The sequence below is a fragment of the Onychostoma macrolepis genome, chromosome 21, assembly GCF_012432095.1.
Source record: "Onychostoma macrolepis isolate SWU-2019 chromosome 21, ASM1243209v1, whole genome shotgun sequence".
Lineage (NCBI taxonomy): Eukaryota > Metazoa > Chordata > Actinopteri > Cypriniformes > Cyprinidae > Onychostoma > Onychostoma macrolepis.
This window is the reverse complement of record NC_081175.1, coordinates 537,501-564,176: the sequence shown is the minus strand read 5'-3', so window position 1 is coordinate 564,176 and position 26,676 is coordinate 537,501. Positions and strand designations below refer to the sequence as shown.

General features: G+C 40.7%; 3 protein-coding genes across 5 annotated transcripts in view; all 3 read right to left on the bottom strand.

The window, feature by feature from the left end:
• Positions 1–177: 177 nt before the first annotated feature.
• On the bottom strand, positions 178–19,226 carry ddx46 (DEAD (Asp-Glu-Ala-Asp) box polypeptide 46). Of its 3 annotated transcripts, none has more exons than XM_058757630.1 (23): positions 19,047–19,226; positions 18,181–18,348; positions 17,895–17,957; positions 16,361–16,442; positions 16,074–16,242; positions 15,362–15,567; positions 14,454–14,567; positions 12,821–12,986; positions 12,617–12,737; positions 12,367–12,542; positions 11,483–11,604; positions 11,332–11,410; positions 9,119–9,201; positions 7,741–7,905; positions 6,823–6,985; positions 5,105–5,298; positions 4,877–5,014; positions 3,893–4,042; positions 3,110–3,340; positions 2,371–2,589; positions 1,111–1,255; positions 964–1,037; positions 178–886 (listed from the first exon to the last, which is right to left on the bottom strand). In XM_058757630.1, exons 1-23 carry the CDS (start codon positions 19,061–19,063, stop codon positions 839–841), a joined length of 3,093 nt encoding a protein of 1,030 aa, XP_058613613.1. In that variant the 5' UTR covers positions 19,064–19,226; the 3' UTR covers positions 178–838. The 3 variants fall into 3 exon arrangements, with proteins under 3 accessions (XP_058613613.1, XP_058613615.1, XP_058613614.1); XM_058757632.1 differs by having other exon boundaries at positions 16,074–16,239; XM_058757631.1 differs by having other exon boundaries at positions 14,454–14,564; positions 19,047–19,225.
• A 743-nt stretch (positions 19,227–19,969) lies between these two features.
• On the bottom strand, positions 19,970–25,232 carry sap30l (sap30-like). Its single transcript, XM_058758353.1, has 4 exons — positions 24,847–25,232; positions 23,771–23,893; positions 23,018–23,116; positions 19,970–22,441 (listed from the first exon to the last, which is right to left on the bottom strand). Exons 1-4 carry the CDS (start codon positions 25,030–25,032, stop codon positions 22,313–22,315), a joined length of 537 nt encoding a protein of 178 aa, XP_058614336.1. The 5' UTR covers positions 25,033–25,232; the 3' UTR covers positions 19,970–22,312.
• Positions 25,233–25,448: 216 nt separating this feature from the next.
• galnt10 (UDP-N-acetyl-alpha-D-galactosamine:polypeptide N-acetylgalactosaminyltransferase 10 (GalNAc-T10)) overlaps positions 25,449–26,676 on the bottom strand; it is a 20,406-nt gene continuing 19,178 nt past the window's right edge. The window contains 1 exon segment of the mRNA XM_058758352.1: positions 25,449–26,676. This exon segment is cut by the window's right edge and continues 494 nt beyond it. The gene's annotated coding sequence lies outside the window, so the exon portion shown is untranslated.

Genomic DNA, 26,676 nt, shown 5'->3' with positions numbered 1-26,676 from the left:
CAGTTGTTATCAATTTAATGAAGTGCATTAAACAATTTTACATCAAGGTTTCCCAAACTGGGTTTGTGAAGGAACTGCAGGGGTTATGAGTTTAATGAAAAGCTACAAATCAATTAAATAATAAAAATGTTACATTAAAACAAATCATTTTAAAATGAATCAAAATAAAACACGCTGTAAAAATGTAATATTTTATTTGTTTAGCTGCATGTCATGTGACCACAACCAACATCAGAGATACTTCATTAAAATCTTTATTTTAAAATCTCAAGGTACTTCAAATAAAAATATATCAGGTGAAAGAGGATCAGGTGACCAAAAAAGTTGGTCAATTTGTGCATTTTAATGTGTTTGTAAGGCAAAAGCGTTCCAAAGTAACACATGGTAAAATAACTGAATGAGGAATAATCCAAATAAAAATAAATGCCGTTCATCAGTAGTTGATGCAGTGTTAAAACGCTTCTTAAACCTGAAATGATGTGTAAATCCAGTGCTCAAATGCTGTGTAGCGAGTCAATTGTCAGCATATTTTAATTTTAGGTGAACTATTCCTTTAAAAACATCTAAAAGCTCTTTTTTTCCTTGCAGCATATCACAAATGTAAAACCTGAAGAGCTCGGAGCGGAGCGACTGTTACAGACTCATGGGGACAGAGCACAAGGAAAAAACACTTTATTTCCAAACGAAGTTCACTGTCCAATTACATGGAACTTTCTAAAATATTCAACGCGACTGATGCAAACTACAAGAAACAATAGGTAAAAATGTCCAGATAAATGAAGCTCACATAACAGAAAGCATTGTGGGATTAGGTAAGAAACGGCAGCGGTCGTCTGTCCTACAAAACCTTGTATCGGCTCTTGCTGGTGGGCTGGTAGGAGTTTTGCTGAAAGAGAGAGAGATGATTCAGAGCGAGACTGAGCTTCATATTCCTGAGTTTAGACGCATCAGCGAGGAACTCACCAGACGGATCAGCTCTTCTTTGATCAGCCGTGTGATTTCTGCTTTGGCCTTCTGCACAGCCAGTTCATTCGCACCTAACAACAACACAGACTGCTTTAGTGACCCGAGCGGACCAGCGGTCCTCTAGCATCCGGCGAGCACACTTACTCTCGATGGCCAGGTAGATCTTGCGCTCTCCCTCTTTGGGCTCTTTGCCCGGCGGGAAGTAGGTTCCTCGTATAGTGATGGCCGCCTCTGAATACTCGCCGATGCGCTGAAGAGCCTCCTTAGACGTTACCTTCCACCTCGCCGTCTGCAAAACACACACCGTCAGCGGAGTCCTCACAGAACACACACACACACACACTCTCTCTCACATCAGACACACTCACACACACACTCACATCAGACACACACACTCACATCAGACACACACACTCACATCAGACACACACACTCACATCAGACACACACACTCACATCAGACACACACACTCACATCAGACACACACACTCACATCAGACACACACACTCACCAGACACACACACACTCACACCAGACACACACACACCAGACACACACACACCAGACACACACACACCAGACACACACACACCAGACACACACACACCAGACACACACACACACACACACACACCAGACACACACACACCAGACACACACAGACACACACACAGACACACACACCAGACACACACACACCAGACACACACACACAGACACACACACCAGACACACACACCAGACACACACACACCAGACACACACACCAGACACACACACACCAGACACACACACACAGACACACACACCAGACACACACACTCAGACACACACACATCAGACACACACACATCAGACACACACACAGACACACACACAGACACACACACACAGACACACACACAGACACACACACACACACACTCTCTCTCACATCAGATACACTCACACACACATATAATCTCTGCATCCTAGTATTTTTGGTGCGGTTCGTGTGTAATTTGAAATTTCTAATAATTTCTCTTTTTAAATGGATAAAAACGGGGTAAATGCAGCAATAACATGATAATAACATGGTAACATTCAAAAGGTTGAAATGTTTTGATATTCACTCATTAATGAAGTTGCTGATCAGAATAAAATCTATGCACACAGATCCACTGCTGTGTAAATAAACATTACGTTTTCAGTGGAAAACGGAGTCATATAAACACCCCCTTAGCTGAAAATGACTATTTTATTACATAACGATTCATTGAGTCCAAACAGACCCGGAAAGTGAAACTAGCATACAGATTCTGAGGGTTAAATAATGTTAATAATAGAATAATAATATTTGAATATGAATTAACATTAAGATGAATGCTTCAGAAGCAGTGTGAGTGTAGTCTGTGTGAGAGACCTGAGGGAAGTCGTTGATCTCCAGCTCCTCCTCGTATCTCTTGACGGTCTCCGCGGCCTCGGCGGCCTGCCGCTCCTCCTCCAGCTTCTCCACCGGCGTGTAGTTGAGTTTGGCGTTGATCTTCTCCGCCTGCTGCTCCGCGATGGTCTTGGCCGAGACGGAGGGCGCGATCATCGTCCCGCCGCGCAGGATGGCGTTTGTGGCCTGCTGCATCACATCCTGAAACAACACACCGCACCGTTAATATCAGCAGACGGACGCCTTCCGCAAATACATGACCCTGGACCACAAAACCAGTCAGAAGGGTCCGTTTCTGAAATTCAGATTCATACATCAACTGAAAGCTCAATAAATAAGCTTTTTATTAAGCTGAGATACAACTATTTGAAAATCTGGAATCTGAGGGTGCAAAAAAACTAAATATTGAAAAAAAATCTCCTTTAAAGTTGTTCAAATGAAGTTCTTAGCAATGCATATTAAGTTTTGATATATTTACGGTAGGAGATTTACAAGATATCTTCATGGAACATGATCTTTACTTAATATCCTAATGATTTTTGGCATAAAAGAGAAATGTATAATTTTGACCCATACGATGTATTGTTGGTTATTGCTGCAGATACAGCTGTGCTGCTTATGACTGCTTCTGTGCTGCAGGGTCACATGCTTTGCTGTAATGCACAGAGTCGTGTCAGTTATGTGAAGCTGAAGCTGAAAGCAGAGCAGCAGTGTGTCTGACCTGTGCCTCCGCGCCGAGGTTCTTCTGCGCCTGGATCTTGAGGGCCAGTTTCTTGGCGATCTCCAGTTTCTGGATGTTCCCGGCGGACGGAGTGCTCATGCCGCTCAGACCGGACACAGCGGTCATGGATCCGCTCATGCCGCCCCCACCACCTCCCGCAGCGCCGCCCGGAGCAGAGAAATCCTTCACTCGCTTCTTAGAGTTAAACATGCTCTCGATCTGCTCGTCGATCTGCAGACGCACCACAGAGATCAGCGGTTACTCTCACACACACACACACACACACACACACACACACACGAGCTATATCAGCGCTCCTGTATAGCAGCATCATTCCCATGATTCCCAGAGAAAGCCAGAACTGATCGAATGCAGTGCAAGCCGCTTCATCTGCTAAATGCACACATTCAAATGCAGCCACTTTTACAATCAGCTGTGATTCTGGACAGTGTCAAATATTATTACTACTGTGCTGAAACATGTAATAAGTGTATTATGTATGCCACATTTGTCAGGCGTTTAGCATTCAACATGTTAAACGTCCAACAGATGGGAAGTCTGAATATATATATATGTTTTTATTTACTGTAACCCTGGACTACAGTTGTAACATTTATATTCTCATCATAACTAGTCAGTATTTTATCTAGATGTTTCTTGAATCTGATGGTGTTCTTTCACTCACAGCATCAGTGTGTCAGATTCTTCTCTGTTGTGTTTTATTTGAGCTTCAGTGTGTTCTGACTCATTCCTGTGTTTATGATATGAATGATTTGAACTCACGTCCAGAGCCTGATCCTCGTCGTCAGAGTCGTGCAGGCCTAACGCAGCCTTCTGCAGCTTCTTCCTCTCGTTAGCCAGCGCGTGCTCCGTCTCGTCGAACTTAAAGCCCTTCCCAGAGAACCCGCTGCTGCTCTTGATGCTCTTCCCCTCCTGCGGAGAAACCAAACACACGATCACTGAACCGCGACACACACACGCATGACCCGAGCGTGTTCTCACGCACTGCTCCGGACAGAAGACATGCTTGCAGATTTACATTTTTTAAGTTATTCTCTCTTACAAACACCAAACTCTACAGCTGTATTCCGAAGGTTTGTTCATATATCATTGACACTGATTTATACAACATCGTACTCCTAAAAACATGGTGAAAATGTGTTTGTTTTCTGACATTATAATCTGATTTATGGAGAGATTTATATTCTCCTCTGGAAAAACTTTATGACAACAAAATCAAACGAGAATTATGAACCTGACTTTATATGAAACTCAGATTTCTGTTCTGGAAATGTATGCAAATGAGTGCATATTTAATTAGATAATGTCACATTAGCATACTTAAACATAACTTTTCAGAATATAATGCTAATTTTTATGTCTTAATATACTGTGATGAATTAACTGCGGAAGTATGGCGTCTTCTATGGAAGCTTGTTGCACCACAGGGTTTAAAAGATAATTGCAACTTTTTCTCTCACAGTTCAGAATTTGTTCTTCTGAGAAAAGTCCAACAGTGAGATATAAACTCATAATTGTGAGGAAAAAAGTCAGATTTCTGAATTCGTAAGTTCATCTCTCATAATTCTTATTTTTTTTCCTGAGTTTGAATCTGGTAAATCTTTTTTTGTTTTGATGAACTGTGAGATGAAAAGTCAGTGGTATTTGTGTGATTCTGTGGCGGAAGTCTTCTGCAGTCCGGTCTCGTCTGTGTCGTGTGATGTGTTGGTCTCTATCAAGCGAGCACAGAAGTGCATTTGTTCTTACGGCTTTCTGCTGCTCTTTGAAGTTAGTCCAGAGCAGCTCGAGCTCCGGCGGGACGGGCGATCCGGACAGCTCCAGCGCCTTGATGATGTCTCCGGAGTAACGCGCCTGCTCTCCAGTGATGAAGGTGTATGCGTAACCCTACGTCACACACACACAGAGAGAGAGTCAGACGTGAGCGCTCCTCCTCAGCACACACACACTCTCTCACACACACACACACACACACACCTTGTTCCCGGCTCGTCCCGTGCGTCCGGCGCGGTGCACGTAGTCCTCGTAGTGGTTGGGACAGCCGTAGTTGACCACCAGGATGAGCTGCTTGACGTCCAGGCCTCGCGCCGCCACCGAGGTGGCCACCAGCAGACGACACGCGCCGTTCTTGAAGTCATTGATGATGCTGTCCCTGTCGTACTGATCGATGCCTGCGCACACACACACACACACACACACACACACACACACACACACCTCAGCACTGCTGCCCTGATGTACAGCCGGTTCCAGTGTATTACTGGAGTGAAGATTAAAGCTTTAACACAGAGCTGAACTCACACTAGGGCTGGGCGATGTGGCAAAAAATTTAACGGTTGACCGATTCTTGATTTTTACAATTTTTAACTAGTCAACTTGAAAATGTAACTACAACATGATTTGTTCTTTATTAACTCTCTAGTTAAAGAAAATTCTATTCTAAGTACAGCACACAATGAAGTAATATGATGTAAATGTTAAACTAATCACTTAAATATCTTTGCACAAAGGATGCATGAACTAGAACTACATCCTGTACAAACTTGTCTTATAAGGAAAATGCTTTAAAAAAAAAAATCTCAAGGTAATTCAAATTCAAAATGAAAACCCGCACCCGGGCTCACTGCCACCCCGTGGCCATAGAAAAACAGCGAACAGCGGCCAATATGCTTTTAAAGAGGTAAAGGAGGAATATGTCAAAGTCATTTATATATGGCAAATTTCCTGCTGCCAACAGGTGGTGGTATGATTATAACTGCATACTGGCCTTTAGATGTGTTCAGGACAGGACTCTTATAAAACGTGTGAAGTTTGGGGCAGATCGGACATTGCTTTCCTGAGTTACAGTAACTTCCTGTTTCATGGCGAAACATCAAATTTGTCAGGCCCCCAGGGACACGCCCCTTGACGAAAACTCAAGATCTTTGCAATTTAGCATCGCGAAGGCCTTATAATGACACTCGGCAAATTTGAAGATGATCTGATTAAAACTGTAGGAGGAGTTCATCAAAGTACGAGGCCTGGAAATGGCAAAAACTGCACAAAAATCATACAGGAAATTCAAAATAACAGACTTCCTGTTGGGTTTGGGATTTCGTACCAGGAGACTTTTTTGTAGGTACTGGTATGTTACACGTATGTACCGAGTTTCGTGCATGTACATGAAACGTAGCTCGAGGGGCACTTCGTTTAAATTTTATAGGTGGAGCTATCAAGCCATTTTGCCACACCCACTTCTGAAAAAGTGCAGCAACTTGGATTTTCGCTTTTTTTTTTATTGCTAGTTCAAGACGAGCATTTGTGGTTAAAAGTATACAAATGTTTTATTTTTGTAGAAAATGCTGGATGGTTTGCTAGATAATACCCTTCTTCCTCGGCTGGGATCGTGCAGAGCTCTTTGAAGCTGCTCTGAAACAGTCATTTGAACCTTCAACACATTGATCCACATTGAAGTCCATTATATGGAGAAAAATCCTGGAATGTTTTCCTCAAAAAAAACCTTAATTTTTTTTTGACTGAAGACAGACATGAAGATCTTGGATGAGAGCTGCCTGCTTACATGTAATTAACTTAATGCTTACATTTAATAAAATAAAGATTCCTGCTTCGTTCGATTCTTAGCATTTAGACTCATCAGAATGACCAATACAAATGATTCGAAAGCCCGTGTTTGGAGATCAAGAAGAGATGCTGACCTCCGTGCAGGGACATGCAGGGGTACGAGGCCTTCATCAGGTCCTTCAGGAGGCCGTCGGCGTGCTCCTGCTTGTCCACGAAGATGATGACAGAGCCCTTCTCCTGATAGTGACCCAGAATCTCCAGCAGCTTCAGGAACTTCTTCTCCTCCTCGATCACAATCTGTCCACGCAGCAGAAACCACAGCCTGAGCTTCAGAACACTTCAAATCTAGAGGATTCACCAGCTCAACCGCGCACTAGCACGAGTTTAGATATAATATACAGTCTGGAAGAATGGATGATGCTGAAAATTCAGCTTTGATCACAGAAATAAATTACAGCTTAACACATATTCACATAGAAAACAGCTGTTTTACACTGTAATAATATTTCATTATTTTTAACTGTATTTTTGATCAAATAAATACAGCCTTAGTGAGCAGAAGAGAACATTAGCAAATCTTAATTACTCTAAAGTCCTGTCCAGTGGAGTATATGGGCTATTCTACAGAATTGGTGCAAACTGCTGTCCCACAACCAAAACACACATTTAAGACCTGAATCAGCTTTTTAAATGTTTACTAAGATCCTTTTATTATCTACTGAAACCTACAATAATATTTAAAATATCAGCTTAACATATACAAAATCATAATTTATTGGGTATTTTCCCTAACCCCTAAATTTCAACTGATGAAAACAATACTGAAAACTTTTTTTGTATTTTATTCAATTGTTGTTTTTAAAAATATCAAAAAAAAAATTTTTTTTAAGTGAAATATATATATATATATAATAAAAAAAAAAAAAAGTAAAAATTGTATTTTGTCATCATTAACAGCACGGCAACGACAGCTTTCTAAAAACGTTTTTATCAGTTTGCTCTCATGGAAATGAAGCAGACAAAAACACTTTGTGCTATAGTCACACACTCACCACATGCTGCTCCACGTCCGAGCACACCACGCTGCGGCCGCCCACCTGCACCTCGATGGGTTTGGACAGGATCCTGCGCGCCAGAGCCTCCATCGTGCGCGGGAACGTGGCCGAGAACATCACCGTCTGCCGGTCGGGCCGCACGTTATCCACGATACGCATCACCTGCAACAAACACACGCCTGAGGAGTTCAACAGCAGCTCTCCGGCCGCCGCACACAGAGCGTGACGTCAACGCAAGGCACTGTGGGATTGCAGGACACCAGTCCAGTAGAGCTGGTCTTGCACGAGTGAAGCAGCTGCTAACGGTGTCACGGTGCATCACATACATATTCATCATTATAGAGCTGCTTTAGGAAGATGCTTGGACTTCACATGAATGAGTACACGAATACAAGACCGTGATCACCATCAGAGCACAACAAAACAGGCAATCTGAAGCTAAAACACAGGAAATGCTAATAGATTCTGATAGAAGAGACTTTATTTCTAAAACTAAACGAGATAAATGCGATAAAAACCACCATTTAGCTTGACCCAGACAAATATTTATATTTAATGACTTTAATTGCTTTAACTTGAATTTATCAAAGCACTCAAATGTGGTTAAGAGATTTAAATATTTAAATCTAAATTATATATTTAAATATTAAGCAAAATAAAATTGTTTTTATTTTACTTTTTAGATTGAAACAAACATGCGCCTGCAATCAAGTTTTGTGGCATTTCTGCAAATTTATGTAGCATTATTGCAAAAGCGGGCACAAACAACAAAAACAAATACTGAATGGCTCTATGGGCCTCTGCTGGATATATATGATCCAGAAAAACCGAAAAACCCTGATTTCTACAAGTTTTTCTCTGACCACCAGATGGCAGAATTCTACACCGGACACTATTAAATTAAATTTAGATCATCATTTCAGTGATTTTTTTCATTAAAAAAAAAAAATATGTTTCACATGCAAGCTAATGGTGTAGTTGAGGAATTTTGTGGTAAACTGGTACAAAAGTACTTCATATCTCCCAAAACACAGCATTAAAAGTATAGATGAATTATATATTATTTGTATGATTAAAATGTATATTTTATTTTACCCCACTGAATGAAAATGCGATCAGTGCTGTCCTAAGTGAACTCATGTTTTTTCTCTGATGATTTGTGTTTGTTGTCGCCGTATGTTCCTGATTGTATCCTAAAATATGGCTACCCAGAATGCAATGCGACAGTTGTGCATTCTCTATTGGCAACGCTACTTCAGTCATGCGAGACCAACTGTGCTCCGCGTGAAAAACTGCTGGATAACAGATTTCAAATCAGCATTAAACGCATCAGCCGTGTTAAAACAGTGTGTAGTGTCACCGGAGAGAGACTGACCTGCGGCTCAAAGCCCATGTCGAACATCCGGTCGGCCTCGTCCATCACCACATACGTGACTCTGCGCAGATTGGTCACGCGACCTGCGCAACACAAGAGCAGCGCGTTTAGCAGAGTGAATGCCGCAGACAGCAACATTTACTATCAGCTCAAAGCAAACGACAGGCAAACTACAGCACTGGCTGAACTGATGGAGTCCGTCACGCAGAACTGCTTAACATGCGTACCATCAGAGCAAAACTCACAAGAGCCACCTGTTTCATACAGCGGTCTGAAGGGTAAGGACTGTTCCAGGATCATTACGCTACGATCAACAGCATCTGTGACAAGCCTGACTCTGAAAACTGAGGTCTCTAAATTACATTCACAACAGATGAACCATATACCTGCTAACATGAGTGAACCGCATGCTGAGAGTAAACACAGTACTTTAACTCGTGTTATGAGCATGAAAAGCTGATAAACCTGCCACCTACTGCATGACATGTAACACACAGGAGAATGATGACAGCGTCAGGGCCTTTCTGAAAACAGGTATTCGGAGCGCATTTTATGTACATACACAAAAAAGGCAGCTTTAATCTCAACTAAATTTCAGTGTTTGCACATTAAATTCAATGCATTTGTATTTTAACACATTTTAAGCTGTGCCTTTTAAATGCCCTGATAGCAAATATAGGTGACTCTATACATTACGCTCCTTTTTAGTTTTGAAACTGATGCAATTACATGCTGAATTATATTTAAATTGTTGTTTTAGAAAGACGCTTGAAGACATTTGCATTGATCAACACATGCATGGCATAGGTCATAAAGTAGTGTTTAAAAAAGCAATATTGCAAAAATGCACTGATTCTGATAGAGGGGATGCATTTTCTAACAATATTATGGTGTATAGTAACGACAAATTAAATGTGACCCTGGAGCACAAAACCAGTCATAAGGGTCAATTTTTTTAAATATGAAAGCTGAATAAATAATCTGTCCATTGATGTATGGTTTGTTAGGATCGGACAATATTTGGCTGAGATACAACTATATTGAGAAAATTGTCTTTAAAGTTGTTCAAATGAAGTTCTTAGCAATGCATATTACTAATCAAAAATTAAGTTTTGATATATTTACGGTAGTAAATTTACAAAATATCTTCATGGAACATGATCTTTACTTAATATCCTAATGATTTTTGGCATAAAAGAAAAATGCATAATTTTGATCCATACAGTGTATTGTTGGCTATTGCTGCAGATATAGCTGTGCTGCTTATGACTGCTTCTGTGCTGCAGGGTCACATATGCTTAAAGAGATAAGCATGTGTTGAAAAAAGGTAAAGATCTTATCCTTATTTGTCCCACTTACAGATACTACACAAACACAGCAGAAGACAGCAGTGTGTCAGAGAACGAGTGTTAGAACAGAAGCATTATTAGGCGATGAAGATGAAGATGGTGATGATGGAGGCTGTTTTAAGTGTGTCTTCACCCTCACGCGGTCTCGTCACAGCTGTATGAGCGAGCGGAGCTCAACCTGAGAGTTCTGCATTTTAGCTGTATGGTTTAATATTACTCATGCATTCCCTGCGAATCAAACCCATGACTGGTGTTTGCGTCAGATCTCAAATGATTGATGTGCTGTTTATGACTTAATTATAAGCACAGAACTTGTGAGAATCAGTAAAAACATGATTTAATCAAAATAAAAGCTACATATTTCTACTTTTAAGCACTTGATGGCCTGTTTACTTCCAATGTAAGATCGTTAGCGTAAGTGTGATTGTGTAAATTGACAGTTTTAGTTAATATCTTGAATTATATTTTATTTTTAGATTTTCTGCTTTCACTTTACAGTTTTAGTCATTTTGTTGTGTGCTTTTGTATATAGTTTTCGTTCAATTTCAGATATTTTCAATGACTGTGTAAAATCTTGTCTACAATTGTAGAATACTGAACATGCTATTAATGGATCCCAGTATGTTAAAAGCAAATAAATAAATATATAAAACAAGTTTTTTAGTACATTAGGATAAACTAAATGAACATGTTAACTGCTGTAAATAAAACACATTTAAGTTTTCTCTGTTATTGTATTTCCGTTAACACTTATTAACTAAGGACAATGTGTTTTATGTTTTAGTGAGCTCTAATAGCACTGAGCCAGACGCTGGAGCTGGTGAACGCGTGATGATATCCAGCACAAACTCATGAGGCACTTACCGTTGTTGGCACCTAGCATGTCGATCATGCGTCCCGGTGTGCAGACGATGATTTCTGCGCCGCGCTTCAGCTCTGCGATCTGCGGACAGACGCTGGGTTAGAGCAGGTTCTGTGGGAGGTTACGAAGCGTGATGAAGCGGATCACACACACCTGCTCGCTGATGCCGGTGCCGCCGTACACACACACCACACGCAGACCCAGAGACTTGGAGAACTTCTTGCACTCTTTGGTGATCTGCAGCGCCAGCTCGCGTGTCGGGGTCATGATCATAGCTAACACAGAGAAACACAGCCGTTACTCTCTCCTGCTGCTGCTGACAGCAATAAAGCAATAAGCCCCGCTTCGCGTCATGCCTAAAACCCCCTCAGCTGTTAGAAATACACTGTAAACCACGGCTTCACGGGGCTTATTGCTTTTATAAAATCATCATTCCACATACAGCATGTAACAAGGTTTCACAAAATAAAACAGAGCAAATAAAATGTAATGATATTAATAAAAACATTATTCTTCCACCAAACAATGTAGTTCCTCAGAAACAGTTGTGGTTGCCGAGCAACACACAGACATAAACAAAGGTGTATGTTACTTTGTAATTTAGCCAACAATACATTGTATGGGTCAAAATTATTCATTTCTCTTTTATGCCAAAAATCATTAGGATATTAAGATCATGTTCCATGAAGATATTTAGTAAATGTCCTACCGTAAATATATCAAAACTTCATTTTTGATTAGTAATATGCATTGCTAAGAACTTCATTTGAACAATTTTAAAGGTGATTTTCTCAATATTTGGATTTTTTTCATACATCAAAAGAAAGCTTATTTATTCAGCTTTCAGATGATGTATAAATCTCAATTTTAAAAAATTGACCTTTATGACTGGTTTTGTGGTCCAGGGTCACAAATGCTTGTTAAAAACTAAAATGCGTGCCACACTCGAACAGAACAGAGATTGTTTGTGCGGTGAGCAGTTAATCGTGTTGGGTTTTATTCTGCAGAGCAATAAACACGATCAGGATGAAGCTCACCGATGGGTCCTTCTGCCTCTCCCACCAGCCGCTGGTCTAATATGTGACGAAACATGGGCAGCAGGAAGGCGATGGTCTTCCCACTTCCTGTTTTAGCGATGCCGATGAGGTCACGTCCCGACATGATGGCCGGGATGGCCTGGGCCTGGATCGGGGTCGGCTTCTCATAGTTGTGTCTTGAAAAGAGACAGAGAGGAGTAACAAAAACATTCGTTCTGTCTGGTGAACGTCTTGAACGCGCTCTACTCACTTCTTCATCGCGTTCAGCACTTTCATGGAAATCCCACACTGCACCCACATCTTGATGGGCTTCGGACAGCCTTTGCCTTTGACGATGATTCCCTCCAGCTCCAGACGGTGCTCGTTCACCTCTGGAACAGAGCGGAGCAGACACACAGTTATCCTGAGCTGATGAGAGGATTTCCTGAATAAAGTCTGAAGGAGTTTGCTGTACCTTCAGGGCTCATCCTGGCCAGCTCCGGCACTTCCACATAGAAGTTCTTACGGAAGGATTCATACTCGATCTTCTGATGATCAACCGGCTCCAGAACTTTCCTCTGTTTGGTCTGAAAGCCTGTGAGGGCCGTCTGCAAGTCCACTTCCTCTTCCTCTGATGAATACTACACACACACACACAGAGACAGACAAACACACACACACACACAGAGAGAGAAAGAGAGAGAGAGAGAGGGAGACACACACACAGAGAGAGAGAGAGAGAGAGGAGACACACACAGAGAGAGAGCGAGCGAGGGAGACACACACACACACACACACACACACACACAGAGAGAGAGCGAGGGAGACACACACACACACACACACACAGAGAGAGAGCGGGAGAAACACACACACAGAGAGAGAGAGAGAGGAGACACACACACACACACACACACACACAGAGAGAGAGGAGACACACACACACAGAGAGAGAGAGGAGACACACACACACACACACACACACACACACACACACAGACAGAGAGAGAGCGAGGGAGACACACACACACAGAGAGAGAGAGGAGACACACACACACACAGAGAGAGAGAGACACACACAGAGAGAGAGAGGAGACACACACACACACACACACACACACACACACACACAGAGAGAGAGCGGAGACACACACACACACACACACACACACACACAGAGAGAGAGGGGAGACACACACACACACACACACAGAGAGAGAGAGAGGAGACACACACACAGAGAGAGAGCGAGGGAGACACACACACACACACACACACACAGAGAGACACACACACACACACACACACACACACAGAGAGAGAGAGGGAGACACACACACACACAGAGAGAGGAGACACACACACACACACACACAGAGAGAGAGCGGAGACACACACACACACACACACACACACACACACACACAGAGAGAGAGAGACACACACACACACACACACACACACACACACACACAGAGAGAGAGAGCGGGAGAAACACACACACAGAGACACATTTGTATTGAGGCACTTGGGAACTCGTGCACTTCTTTGTTTCAGCTGAACTCATTCGTAATCTTTCCTGGTGAATAAAAACCTCATGCCTCTGGTTTGCCAATATAATACTTCAAGTGTCAATTTATAGTCCTCAAATGAATAATCAATAATACTAATAAAATAATTCTTGCATAAAGAAAATTAACCCCAAATTATTTGTTTTTTTTTTACATCGAGACATTCTCTCCTCATTTCAAATTACTGCAAACGAGATCTCTTAAAAAGTCTTTTCTGAAATTCTATACAAACAATGAGCAGATTTACGTGTATCTTAAGATGATAACACGTGTGCTCAACCAAACGCATTAACCCTTGTCCCTTCAACAACGCAAGCTGAAGAAAAAGAGCCATCAGTACAGACAGATTTGTACCACTTCCCAGATTTCGCCGGCATGTAAACACTTTAACCTGCGTTCTGTCAGCGTATTGAAGGATTTAAGTGCAGTTTAACACTCAGATGACTACACCATCACTGATATTCACGTATCAATATGACATGTGTGTGTTTTGATGAGATGACACAGAAACACGCGTGTGCTGGATGAAGTATGTACCTCCATGGCATCCTGGTCGTTCTCCATCAGCTCTCCTTTCTTCTTGGTGCTGTGCACCATCTTCTTCGTCTTCACAACGGTCACCACTTTGGTCACAGACACACTGCCTTTCTGCTGACACACAATTCATATTTTCAGCTATATTTGAATAATCATCATTTATTGAGCCTCAGGTCATTCTCAAGCGGGTCACTGATCACCAGTGTGCGGGAGTAACTAAGAGGGTTACATCTGAATATTTTCGCATGCATACATGTGATTGATTTCTTTCCCAAATTGTACTGACTGCTTTAAAATATGAGACAGCAATGTTTCAGGGGTTTAGGACACATGCTTCTTTGATAATTGCTTTATTTCCTATTTGGTTTATGTAGATGCTTTATTTCTTAAGATTAAATGTTTTTTCCAAAGCATTGTCAGATGCCAGTGTTTCCTGTTTAATATGCAAAAACAGCATCATAGCTATTAAATTATATCTCATGATTTAAAATTTTTAATTAACCTCAGAACGATCTCAAAGTGAAAAGAGGTGCTAAAGTCTGATTTTGTGGTGGCTGTGCTTTAAATTGAAATGATTATAATCTAAATTCAAGAGATGAAGGGTTTTGTAAGTCTGGCAGTAATCAGTGTTGAGGTCTACTGTAAGGTTCACCTGCCTGCTTTACATGTTTCAAAATGATTAACAGTTGAAAACTTATGTTAGAAATTTAGAAAAGTAACTAAAAGTAATCAAATGTAATGTTAAATTAATAAAGTAATTGAAATAGTTACACTACTATTAACTTGTAATCTGTAAGCTATTACATTTCCGAAGTAACCTTCCCAGCGCCGCCGATCACGTGTTTACAGGAAAGAGCCGCTCCAGAAGAGAGAATCGGGGTTTATTCGTGTAAAAGCAGTAAAAGTACCTTGTCGTTGCCTCCTTTCATGGTGCCCATGTTGAACTTCTTGACCTCCTCTTTGACCTCCTCCATGTAAGCGTCCAGCGGGTCCAGCTCCTCTCCGGTCTCCTGCTCTATACTCAACACCTCCTCTGCCTCAGCTGGTCCGTCTTTCTCTTCCTCCTCTTCCTCTCCGTCCGGCTCCGCGGGCGCTTGAGTCTCCTCATCGTCATCTGAACACACACACACACACAACCATTCAATTCAACTCTTTCAATTTGTAAAACAAAGGCATAATGCAAAAACTCTTCCCTTGCGTTAAACAAACATCGGTGTAAACAAAACAAACTCTCCCTGACTGGAGTTTATTGTGGTTTATTGAAGGCCCCGCCCCTGGTGCGGGAGGCAGCCAATCACAGTTCAGAGTGTTTGGGATGGCCAATCAGATATGTGCATCCGATGTGTTTAATGTGAGCTGGCAATACTCGATCTTCTACCTTAGATTTTTTTTGGTCTGATTATCATATCATAGTTTGTTTTGTGATTCTGCTCGTAGATGTTCGGTTCGGTTCATGGCTTATAGCTCTTTAATGTCCAGTTTTTACTAATCCCTATGAAGAAACATGAGCGGGAAAATGTGAAATGAGTCATTTTAGTCTGAAAATGTAATCAGATCACATGGGTTAGTTTTTCTAAATGAGCGGTGATCTGTGTGCTTGATGACCGAAGGCTCTCTGACCTTCATCGTCCTCCAGACTCCACTTCTTCCCCTGCTTCATCTCCTCCAGCTCCTTCTTGATTTCTCCGATGTTCTCCATGGCTTTCTTCCTCTGCTCCTCCCTCCATTTCTCCACTCGCTCCTTCCTCTTCCTCATCTCCTCCTCCAGCGTGTTCTGGTCAAAGTCCTGCTGCAGAACCAACCGTTGCACGAGGTTATTCATTTAATCCAGATGAATCGGGTTAATATGCAGCTTCAGAAGATGACATCTAAAGAAAGCAGCAGCCTGAGCTGAACGAAACACTTACATCTTCAGCCTTCTCCTCCTCCTTCTCCTCCTTGACCTTCTTCTTGTCAGCGGACGGCTCTACATTCTCTGACTTCTCCTTGCTGTAACATCAGCAGATCACAAGCTTCGTCAAAGACAATATTCTAATACTTCTGACATAATGACAAAGCTGCTTATTTACAAACTTTTTATTTACAGAAACTAAAAGAATGTAATAATGATAACTCAAAGAATTAAATTGCACAATCCCAAAAATGTAATGTTCAAACCAATGAATTTATATGATTTTCTAGATTTCTTTTTTTTGTTTTATTCAAGTAGCAATTTCTATCTAATAAAATATTATAAAGCGTGACAAAACATGTAAGCTACCAGTCAAAACTTTTTGAACAGTAAGATTTGTAATGCTTTTTAAAGACGTCTCTTCTGCTCACCAAGCCTGCATTAATTTGATCCAAAATATAGCAAAAGCACTAATATTGTGAAATATTATTACAGTGTAAAACAGCTGTTTTCTGTGTGAATATGTGTTAAACAGTAATTTATTTCTGTGATGTGCAGCTGTATTTTCAGCATCATTACTCCAGTCTTCAGTGTCACATGATCTTCAGAAATCATTCTAATATACTGATTTGCTGCTCAACAAACATTTTTATTATTATTAATATTATTATTATCTATACTTAAAATAGTTGAGTACATTTTTTCAGGATTCTTTGAAGAACAGAAGATTTATCTGAAACAAAAAGCTGTTGTAACATTCTACATTATACCATTCAAAAGCTTGGAGTCAGTATAATGTTATTTATTTATTTATTTGGGGTGGGGTTCTAGAAATGAATACTTTTATTTAGCAAGGATGCTTTAAATTGATCAAAAGTGATGATAAAGACATTTATAATGTTACAAAAGACTTCTATTTCAAATAAATGCTGTTTTTTTAACTCTCTATTCATCAAAGAAACCTAATAATAATAATAATAATAATAAGTATTTTTTGAGCAGCAAACCAGAATGTTAGACTGATTTCTGAAGATCATGTGACTGGAGTAATAATGCTGAATATTCAGCTTTGAAATCACAGGAAGAAATTACATTTTAAAACGTATTCAAACAGAAAACAAAAAGTTATTTTAAATAGTAAAAATATTTCAAAATTGTACTGTTTTTGCTGTACTTTGGATCAAATAAATGCAGGTTTGGTGAACAGAAGAGACTTCTTTAAAAAACATTAAATATCCTCCTGTTCCAAAGCGTTTGACTGGTAGAGTATATACACACACATTTGGACTTAAATAAGCAAATACTGAAGAGTTTAGGATTGGATCATTATTGCAGCGATTATCTGTTTTGTCTTATTTTGAATCATTTTAAGTCACTCTTGAAAGCTAGCCGACGCCTCCTAAACTATAATTTTATTTTATTTTTAACAAAAATGATTGTAGTTTTAATTCAGTGTGTTACTATTATTGTAATTCTTAGTGAAACGTCCTCGAGCGACAGCAGGTGTGTGAGCGCAGGCGGGTTGTGTGTAGATGTGTGTGTTTGCTGACCTCCTCCCTCGGCTCCGGCGCTCTCGGCTGCGGGACCGTCTCCGCTCTCGGCTCCTGGAGCGCCTGTGAAGACACGTGTCAGAGGTTAGGACTCCAGCGCAGCAATACAGCGTCGTTTTTGTTACGCTGTACAACAATAATTACTATTTTTGTATTACTGTAATGGTAGGTGTAGACGTTAATAAAACACAATCTAATAGATAGAAATTTATTTCATTGTTGATTTCCGTTCAGAGCTGTATCCCTTCTAGCCTCAGACGTGTGCGGGAGGGGTGTGACCTCTGACCTCTGTCTCTTGCGGTCTCTGGAGCGTGACCTGCGGCGCTCTCGGCTGCGTGACCGCTCTCTCCGGCTGCGCTCGCGGGTGCGGGACCCCGTCTGCTCCTCCTTCTTCGAGCGCTTGGAGTCCGGCGAGCGGCTCTTGGACCTGGAGCCGGAGCGCTTCCTGTAATGCCTGCGAACACAACACACTCAGCTCCAGCTGTTCTCCACATCTGCACTCTTCACACTGCTGCTAATACACAGTTCATATTACATTTAGGCACTTAGCAGACGCTTTCATCCAAAAGAGGACAATGGAAGCAATCAAAATCCATTTTTGTTTCAATATCAAATTATTCAGAAATGTTATTGATTTCACAGGCATTTCAATGCACTGACAGAATCGATTTTGATTCATACCGGATTAATTTTCCAACATTAACGCTGTTATTTTCTTGCTTATCTCTGTGAAGCTGCTTTGAAACCATCTGAACTGCAAAAAGCACTTTAATGTGACTGTGCACAATATTAGCGTGTTTCTCTTTAACTAACAGATATTTGTTTTGGACTTTTGAAAGGATTCAAATATTTATTACTTAACTATTCCGTTTTATTATATATACATATAGTGTGTGTGTGTATAGGCAGCACAGGTATTCGCAGCCGGTGTTTTATGCGATCAATAAAAGCAGTTAATGTTAGTTAGTTAGTTAGCTAGCTAGTTAGGTAACTGGTCGAGTAGAAGCTCAATCTCACTCAAACACAGTCTTTACGTCGCTGTGTAAGAGCGCAGAGGTTTTAATAACACCTTCATAATGAACGCTTGTAATCTTGAATAAAAACCTTATAAAACGTTTAAAAACGAAGCTGAATAAACATGGAAATATTTACCTCGACTCTCGTCCCATGGCTTCGTCGCAGTGACGCTCTCACATCCGGCGGCACGATGACAACTTCCGCTGCTTCGTTTTATTAAAGGGCCAGTTCACGCAAACTGAGCACGCAGTCCGCGTCGCGTCTGTCCTCAGCATCAGCGACTTTCTTTCTTATGTGACACACGAAAGAAGACTTCAGGCAGAATGACTGCTTCAGGCGCTGTGAAACCTATTTATAACGTATTTTTACGTAATCCCCCCCCCTCCCCTCAAAAAAAGTATTGTTGTTGGGATATTACATAAACGTCACCAGAAATATTCAAATACTGCAATATTCACTATCACCTATTTTTCTGCTGAAATACTATAATAAAATAAATTTGGGATCCCCTTCAAACATTTTCTTTGTCGTTGTATTTTTGTTATTTCTTTATGAGATGGCGGTAAAACGCCATTCCTGTAACAATTTGACTTTGAATCATTCTAGCATATTAATTTTTGATATCAACAATTCAGTTTTCACTAGCTGAAATAACAATATCATGAATGCAATAAAGAACATGAAAGTCATACTCAAGTAAAAGTACAGATATCTGAGCAGAAAATGACGTCACCGTTTAGAATATTACTCGAGTAAAAGTCTTAAAGTATGTGATATGTGGTATTTGAAAAGTTTTTAGATTATATATATATATGTATATATATATATATATATATATAGTAAACGTACTCAAGTATTGGAAAGTAAAAATACAAGTAAATGCAAAATGGATAAGGAGCAAATACATATATATATATAAATATATTTATGTTCATACAGTTTGAGCAGCAAGATTGTGTTCAGTTTTAACTCTTTCTTCTTTGGGTAAGAATAAAAAGCACATCTGGTACTTACTGTCTTTCATTCCAACATAAGAAAACATTTCTGCAATCTGCATCTGAAGTGGTATTATTTATAGTTTATTGTAACTCAGAGGGGACATGGATGCATTTAACCTGCAGTTACAGACAGATAAATAATGCTTTGTTTTAAACATAAAACATTGAATACTGATATTTGAATTGATTTAAAACATGAAAAAAAATTGTTTTAAACCGCCAGTAGGTGATAGCAAGCGACTGTTAATGAGTGAGTCATTGAGATTCAACCGATTCGTTCAAACGGCTGATTCAAATTAATGAGTGAATCACTGAATCATTTATTCAACCGATTCGTTCAAACGGCTGATTCAAATTAATGAGTGAATCACTGAATCATTTATTCAACCGATTCGTTCAAACGGCTGATTCAAATTAATGAGTGAATCACTGAATCATTTATTCAACCGATTCGTTCAAACAGCTGATTCAAATTAATGAGCGAATCACCGAATAATTTATTCAACCGATTCGTTCAAACGGCTGATTCAAATTAATGAGTGAATAACTGAATCATTTATTCAACCGATTCGTTCAAACAGCTGATTCAAATTAATGAGCGAATCACCGAATAATTTATTCAACCGATTCGTTCAAACGGCTGATTCATATTAATGAGTGAATAACTGAATCATTTATTCAACCGATTCGTTCAAACGGCTGAACCAGTTGGGCTTTTGATTGGGCGGGTGGACACAATTTGGGTAGATGATATTTTAATACATTTGAACGTGTGTAACGTTAAAAAGTAGGAAAATTAGACTTAAATGAAATGCGTCTACTTTAATTTTACTGAAGCAGATCTGCAGAAATCAGGGTGAATCCTCAGAGAAATCTGCAATATTTTGTCATTTTACTAAAATTACGTTAGTTATGGGAACTATGTGTTCTAACATTTCAGCAACAGTTTAAAATGTGCAGTAAACTCAACATTTTGGTTAAAATAAAGTAATACTAAAACTTGAATGTTAATAGTGAGGAATGCTTTGGTATTACAGTGTATCTGTTGTTTTATAAACACCCTAAAACATGTTTACAAGTACAAATATACATTTGAAAAACATAAAAACATAGCAATTCTACTCAACAGGAATGAATGAGAGTTTAAGCGATTTTGATTCTGATTTCTGTACATTCATCAAATGTATTGTTATACTATATATATAGTCTCTTATATTAATGACTTCCATGTTTTGGTTTTAATATCCTCTCCAGCATGAACTAAACCAAATAAGTGAAAATACAGCCTTCCTGCGCAACTAAAATGACCCTGAATGTCTTTCATCGTTCCTTCTTTGCTTGTTTCAGTTGTTTTCCGTGTGATATCGTGTCCTCGCACGCTGACACAGATTGATTACTCGTGTGAAGCACTGATCTAATTATGATGAAGCCAGAGGTCAAAGCCAGAGGTCAAAGCGGCGTTGATGAGTTTGAGATTCCTCCAGAACCGTCGAGGCTTGATGGCTTCCATTAAAACGTAAAATCAGTAACAATCGTGCATTTGCTCTGACGTCATGCTTCTGTTTTACTTCGTTTTATTCATTAAAAATGGCATCTTTCAATTCAACCCATTTTTATTTTGCCACACTAGAAAACTAACTTCTGTATGCTGAAAAAAAAAAGGAAATGCTTGACAAGCAAAAGTCCAAAATTGCAGATAAACTGTTTAAGTTTATACTAAAACATACAAGTTTCCAGAATAATGAAAGATTCTGTCGAGTGTGAAACGACTGCTCTTTCACGTACCCCCCCCCTCGTTACTCGCTGATCTGAGATGTGTTCGGACGAGGCTATACTTGAGCGATATTACTGATATGCATCCTGAAATATAACCTGATTTCACAGCTGAAGCGTGACACATTTACACACAATCAACCCAAATATTAGTATAGTGCCACAAGAACTGTATTTAGACGAATTATTCCAAACAAAAAAGGAAGAAAACTAACATTACAAGCTACAAAAAAAAAAAGAAGCTATATAGAGCAGATATACAGCAGTCATATAAAAGCAGAGACGTGTCTGTGTCAGAGCAGACGGACACCTCACACAGCGCAGCGCGGACGGCTCTTCTGAGAGGAGCTGCTTCAGCACAAAACAATCTGCAGTCATTCAGTCTCTGGCATGCTCTCAATCAGGTCCTCGCTGGGTAATCGGTCAAATCTGCCGCGGTTTACTGGTGTTACTGTGGGTTTGGCACATCATCATCATCATCATCATCATCACTACACAAGCGCGCGACTGTAGTGACTCCCGTATGTACAAAAACACAGCAAGTATTCGGAGAGGAGTTGTGAAGCCAGCGAACATCTGCACGTCATGAGTAATGACCTTCTGCGCTCGGATCCGTGCAGAGAGGGGACTTCACTCCACTTGTTTGCTTCCGTCCGACTTCTGGTCCAGCCGGCTTTTACTGCTCTTCACCATATAAATAAAGTACGTGAGCGTCTCCTTCTCGTTGACTGGAATATTGCGGAAATGACGGCTCACGGTCTGCAGGAGAAGAAAGACACTGAATTCATTACAAAAGCAGACAAATGCTGTGTTCTGATTGGCTGACAGACATCACGAGACGATTCAATCCGACGAAATTAATTTTCAGAAATAAGCATTAATATGTAGAGAAGCACGTTCTCGGATCACACCGGACGTCAATATCAGCTGGGGCTGTCAAAATGGCTGAAAAATTAAATATGAATTTTGGACTTAAATGTTATCAATATTCAAATTATATATGAATTTAAGAGGCATAATTTCAGTTATGGGGGGGGGGGCGTTCGAGCTAAATATGACTAATGCAAGCAATAAAATAACACGACTACTAAAATAACGTTTATAAACCATATGATTCATTAAGTTGCTTAAACAATTAAAAACAAAACCGCTTCATGCACGCACACCTGACGCACGCCTGAAACTCAAATGCAACGTTTACGCATTCAAATGTGGATTTCATTTTAAATTCGAAGAATATTTCCAAATTCGAATGTTTGGTGTTGACAGCCAGTGACAGAGTCAGTGCGGTGCTGGAGCTCAGGTGAGGGATGCCTGCAGGCTGCTCAGCGCTACCTCTGCGAGCTGGGCTTTGTTGAGACCCGGTCTGGTCTGGATCTTGTAGTGCCTCTTGTAGCGTCTCAGTGTGTTGACCTGAAGCTGGAACAGATCCACCTGCAGCAGGACAAACACAGATCCAGCGTCAGTCACTCTCACAGGTTCTGGACCCCACTGACCTCCATCGCATTTTAAAGTATGATTCCCGGATGGTCTACTGCTTCCGGTTAGAACTCGAAGTGCAGATCTCTACACTGTAGCGGCTAATATTACCCACAACACACTGCGCGGTGGACGAGGATTCGATTAGAACTACAAACATGCATGAAAAGCGTTTAAACACTACAAACATGGTGGATATGCGTGATCGACGGACAGGCAGAGAAAGGGTTTGAGTGATAAATAATCAATATCTAACCTGATTAAAACATATTTATTTAATGCTATGCGTGTTATATTTCATCTGCAGCAACATTGTGGACTTTTATAATGATGCATTTAGTTATTAACTATTAAATGCATCATTATGCAAACATATGAAGAGAGTCCTAGGCATGATAGACACGTGACTCGCAGATCAACATGCCTCTTCATTTCTCTCCAGTACTGCAAACGTGGATGATGTTGGCGGTGATAAGATGATTGACAGGGCAGTTGAAACAGTGACGTGATGCAAACAGAGTCACAGCGGCACCAGAACAAATATAAAAGCGCCCTGAACAGACAAAGAGCGTGAAGATGCGGAGTGCTGGACCGCGGCGCTCGAGTTACCTCTGGCACTTCCACATCGTGATCGGGCGACTCTCCTCCGTCGTCGCTCGTCTTCCTCTTGCGTTTGTTGCGAACGCTCTGGATGAAGTTCTTGTGGAAATCACAGATGTACAAATGCCGAAGCTACAGGGACAAAAACGGTTTTAAAGGTGCGTGTTAGAAAACTGCATTATAGATTAAAGAACGTAGAACTGATAACTGATCTGATGCCTTCAGTGTGATTATATGCCATAAAATGACATTTACCAGACTGAAGAAGAGCACATTCTGGCCAAATGCAGCAGTGAAGTGTGTGTAAGTGTGTGTGTGTGTGTGTGTGTGTGTGTGTGTGTGTGTGTGTGTGTGTGTGTGTGTGTCAGCAGCAGATTTACACACACCACCAGCAGCACAGAGACTGAACTAAAACAGCCATAACTTCATGAAATTACTGTCAGAGATGCTTCTGAAAGGCCATCCGTGAAGACACATACCTGACCCTGCAGCACAGAAGCAGTCATAAGCAGCAGCTATATCTGCAGCAATAGTCAACAATACACTGTATGGGTCACAATTATAAATTTCTCTTTTATGCCAAAAATCATTAGGATATTAAGATCATGTTCCATGAAGATATTTAGTAAGTTTCCTACCGTAAATATATCAAAACTTCATTTTTGATTAGTAATATGCATTGCTAAGAACTTCATTTGAACAACTTTAAAGGTGATTTTCTCAATATTTAGATTTTTTTGCTCCCTCAGATTCCAGATTTTCAAATAGTTGTATCTCAGACAAATATTGTCCAACAAACCATACATCAATGGAAAGATTATTTATTCAGCTTTCAGATGATGTAGAAATGCACAAAATTGTCCCTTATGCCTGTTTTTGTGCTCCAGGGTCACATGTGACAAGCAGATGCTGTAGTTTCTGAGATGAGAGTAAAGCAGGAGCTGTCAGGAGGCGCGTGCGTCACAACGCTTCAGATCAGAGATAAAAGAAAATAAAGAGCTGACGAGCTGCTCAGACACACACACACACACACACACACACACACACACACACACACACTCTGTTAGGCCCTGCTCCGGACTCACGCTCTTGTCGATGTCCAGCTTCAGCTTCCTCTGGGAGATGCTCTTCTGGATGCGCTTGCTGAAGGACGCGTTCCCCGCCGCGCGGCCGCAGCGCTCTCCGTCCTCGATCAGACAGCAGATCTGGCCCAAGAAGGGCGGCGCGGGCGGCGCGTCGTGGCTGTCCTCCTCCGTGCTGAACCCGTTCATGACGGGCGCTTCAGGGAGCAGCTTGCTGCCAAACTCGATGCGTTCCGAAGAGACTTAGCGACGCGTCCAGAACGAGAATCACCGCAACGCTTCGCTAAACACTCCGCCGGAGAAACTCCAAACTACCGAGCAACAGTCGAGCCCATCTCAACAATGTACATACAATGAAACATGTCCTGCCAGAATCCGGAAGTTGTAGCTTTGAAAGCCCATTGGTTGGTTCCCGACCAGGGCGGGACTCCGAGGCCGCGTCTTCGATTTCGATTGGTCAGCGCGCGCGTCGATCAAACGCCACTTCCGGACCGTCGATGTCACGTAACGCCGCTGGAGGGCTTCGACTGACTCTCTCGACTTCAGCAGCTCTAGCTAGTGTCCAGCTTCTCGCTGGCGACGAGAATAAAAACACTGTATATAAAACACATTATAATCTTTATTGACGTGTTCATCTGAAACCACTGACCCCTGATGCGGTCACTGCAGCCCAACACAACACTGCACCTCGGTGCAACTTTAAAAAGGAAAGAGAAAGTGCTTCAGTCTTGTGTTATTGTCATCAAAAGGCCTGCTGGAGAAAAACACACTTAAAGTGCTTTCTGATGAATAATAAAAGGAGTTATTTGCTGAAAATACATGATTAATGCGTCACACGAGGCTCTGAGGGGCTTTAACACGAGATGAGTGCATTCCCAACACAAACTCATGCAGATCTGAATAATAATGTATGTAAAGAGTACAAACTACTCAAAATAAGACAGTTTTGCAATAATATTTGTACTAAAGGAGGAAAAGATTTAATGGATTTTCTACGACAGCATAATTCAAACTTGAAATGAGAAAACATTGATCAAACTGAAAAGAAAAATAACACAACTGAACAGATTATACTGTGCATTATTTATAATTTATGATGAGCAATTTAAGAACCATTTTAATGCATCAGCACTGACTGTAAAAATACTAGCATTCCCAAGATTCCTCATCAACCCAAGACTTATTAGCTGTCAATCATATAATCATATTCCACACACACACGTCTGGAAATTCATCAAAGCAATAACAAACCAAACAGTATTAAACACGTGCGTCTGACACAATAACAGCTCTTCAGAATCGACAGAAATTACAAAAACATTAATACTCGAAAATAAGCTCTGGACAAAGAAACGTCTGAAAAAGTGCTGGAGATCAACTTTAAAACAGCTTCGGATCAAAACAACATGTCAAAGTGCTCGGCAGATCATCTTAAAAATCTTCAACGGTAAAAACACTCTGAATGTAGAAAACTAGACTACAGTGTGCTGTTCTTCACACCAGCGTCTTTAGCAAGGCACGTCGACTGGATTCAAGCTTCACATTGTGCTGCTCATGTGCATTAAACACCGGAGATCCTTCAGCCGTGGACACCTGAACGGATCCGTCTTTGGGTGCGAGCGGTACTGAGATCCAGCGGTTCGATCACAGACAGACGGAGGAACATGAAGCGTGACTGATCAGATACTCCAGACCTCGCTCGAGCGCTGTGGTTTACAGCACACATCATAACAGGACTGGCTATATTAGATTTCCCCAAAAATAGGATACAACAGCTTCTGAATGATGACATGATTTTAGGTCTTTGTATTAAAATATTATGTCCTCTAAAGT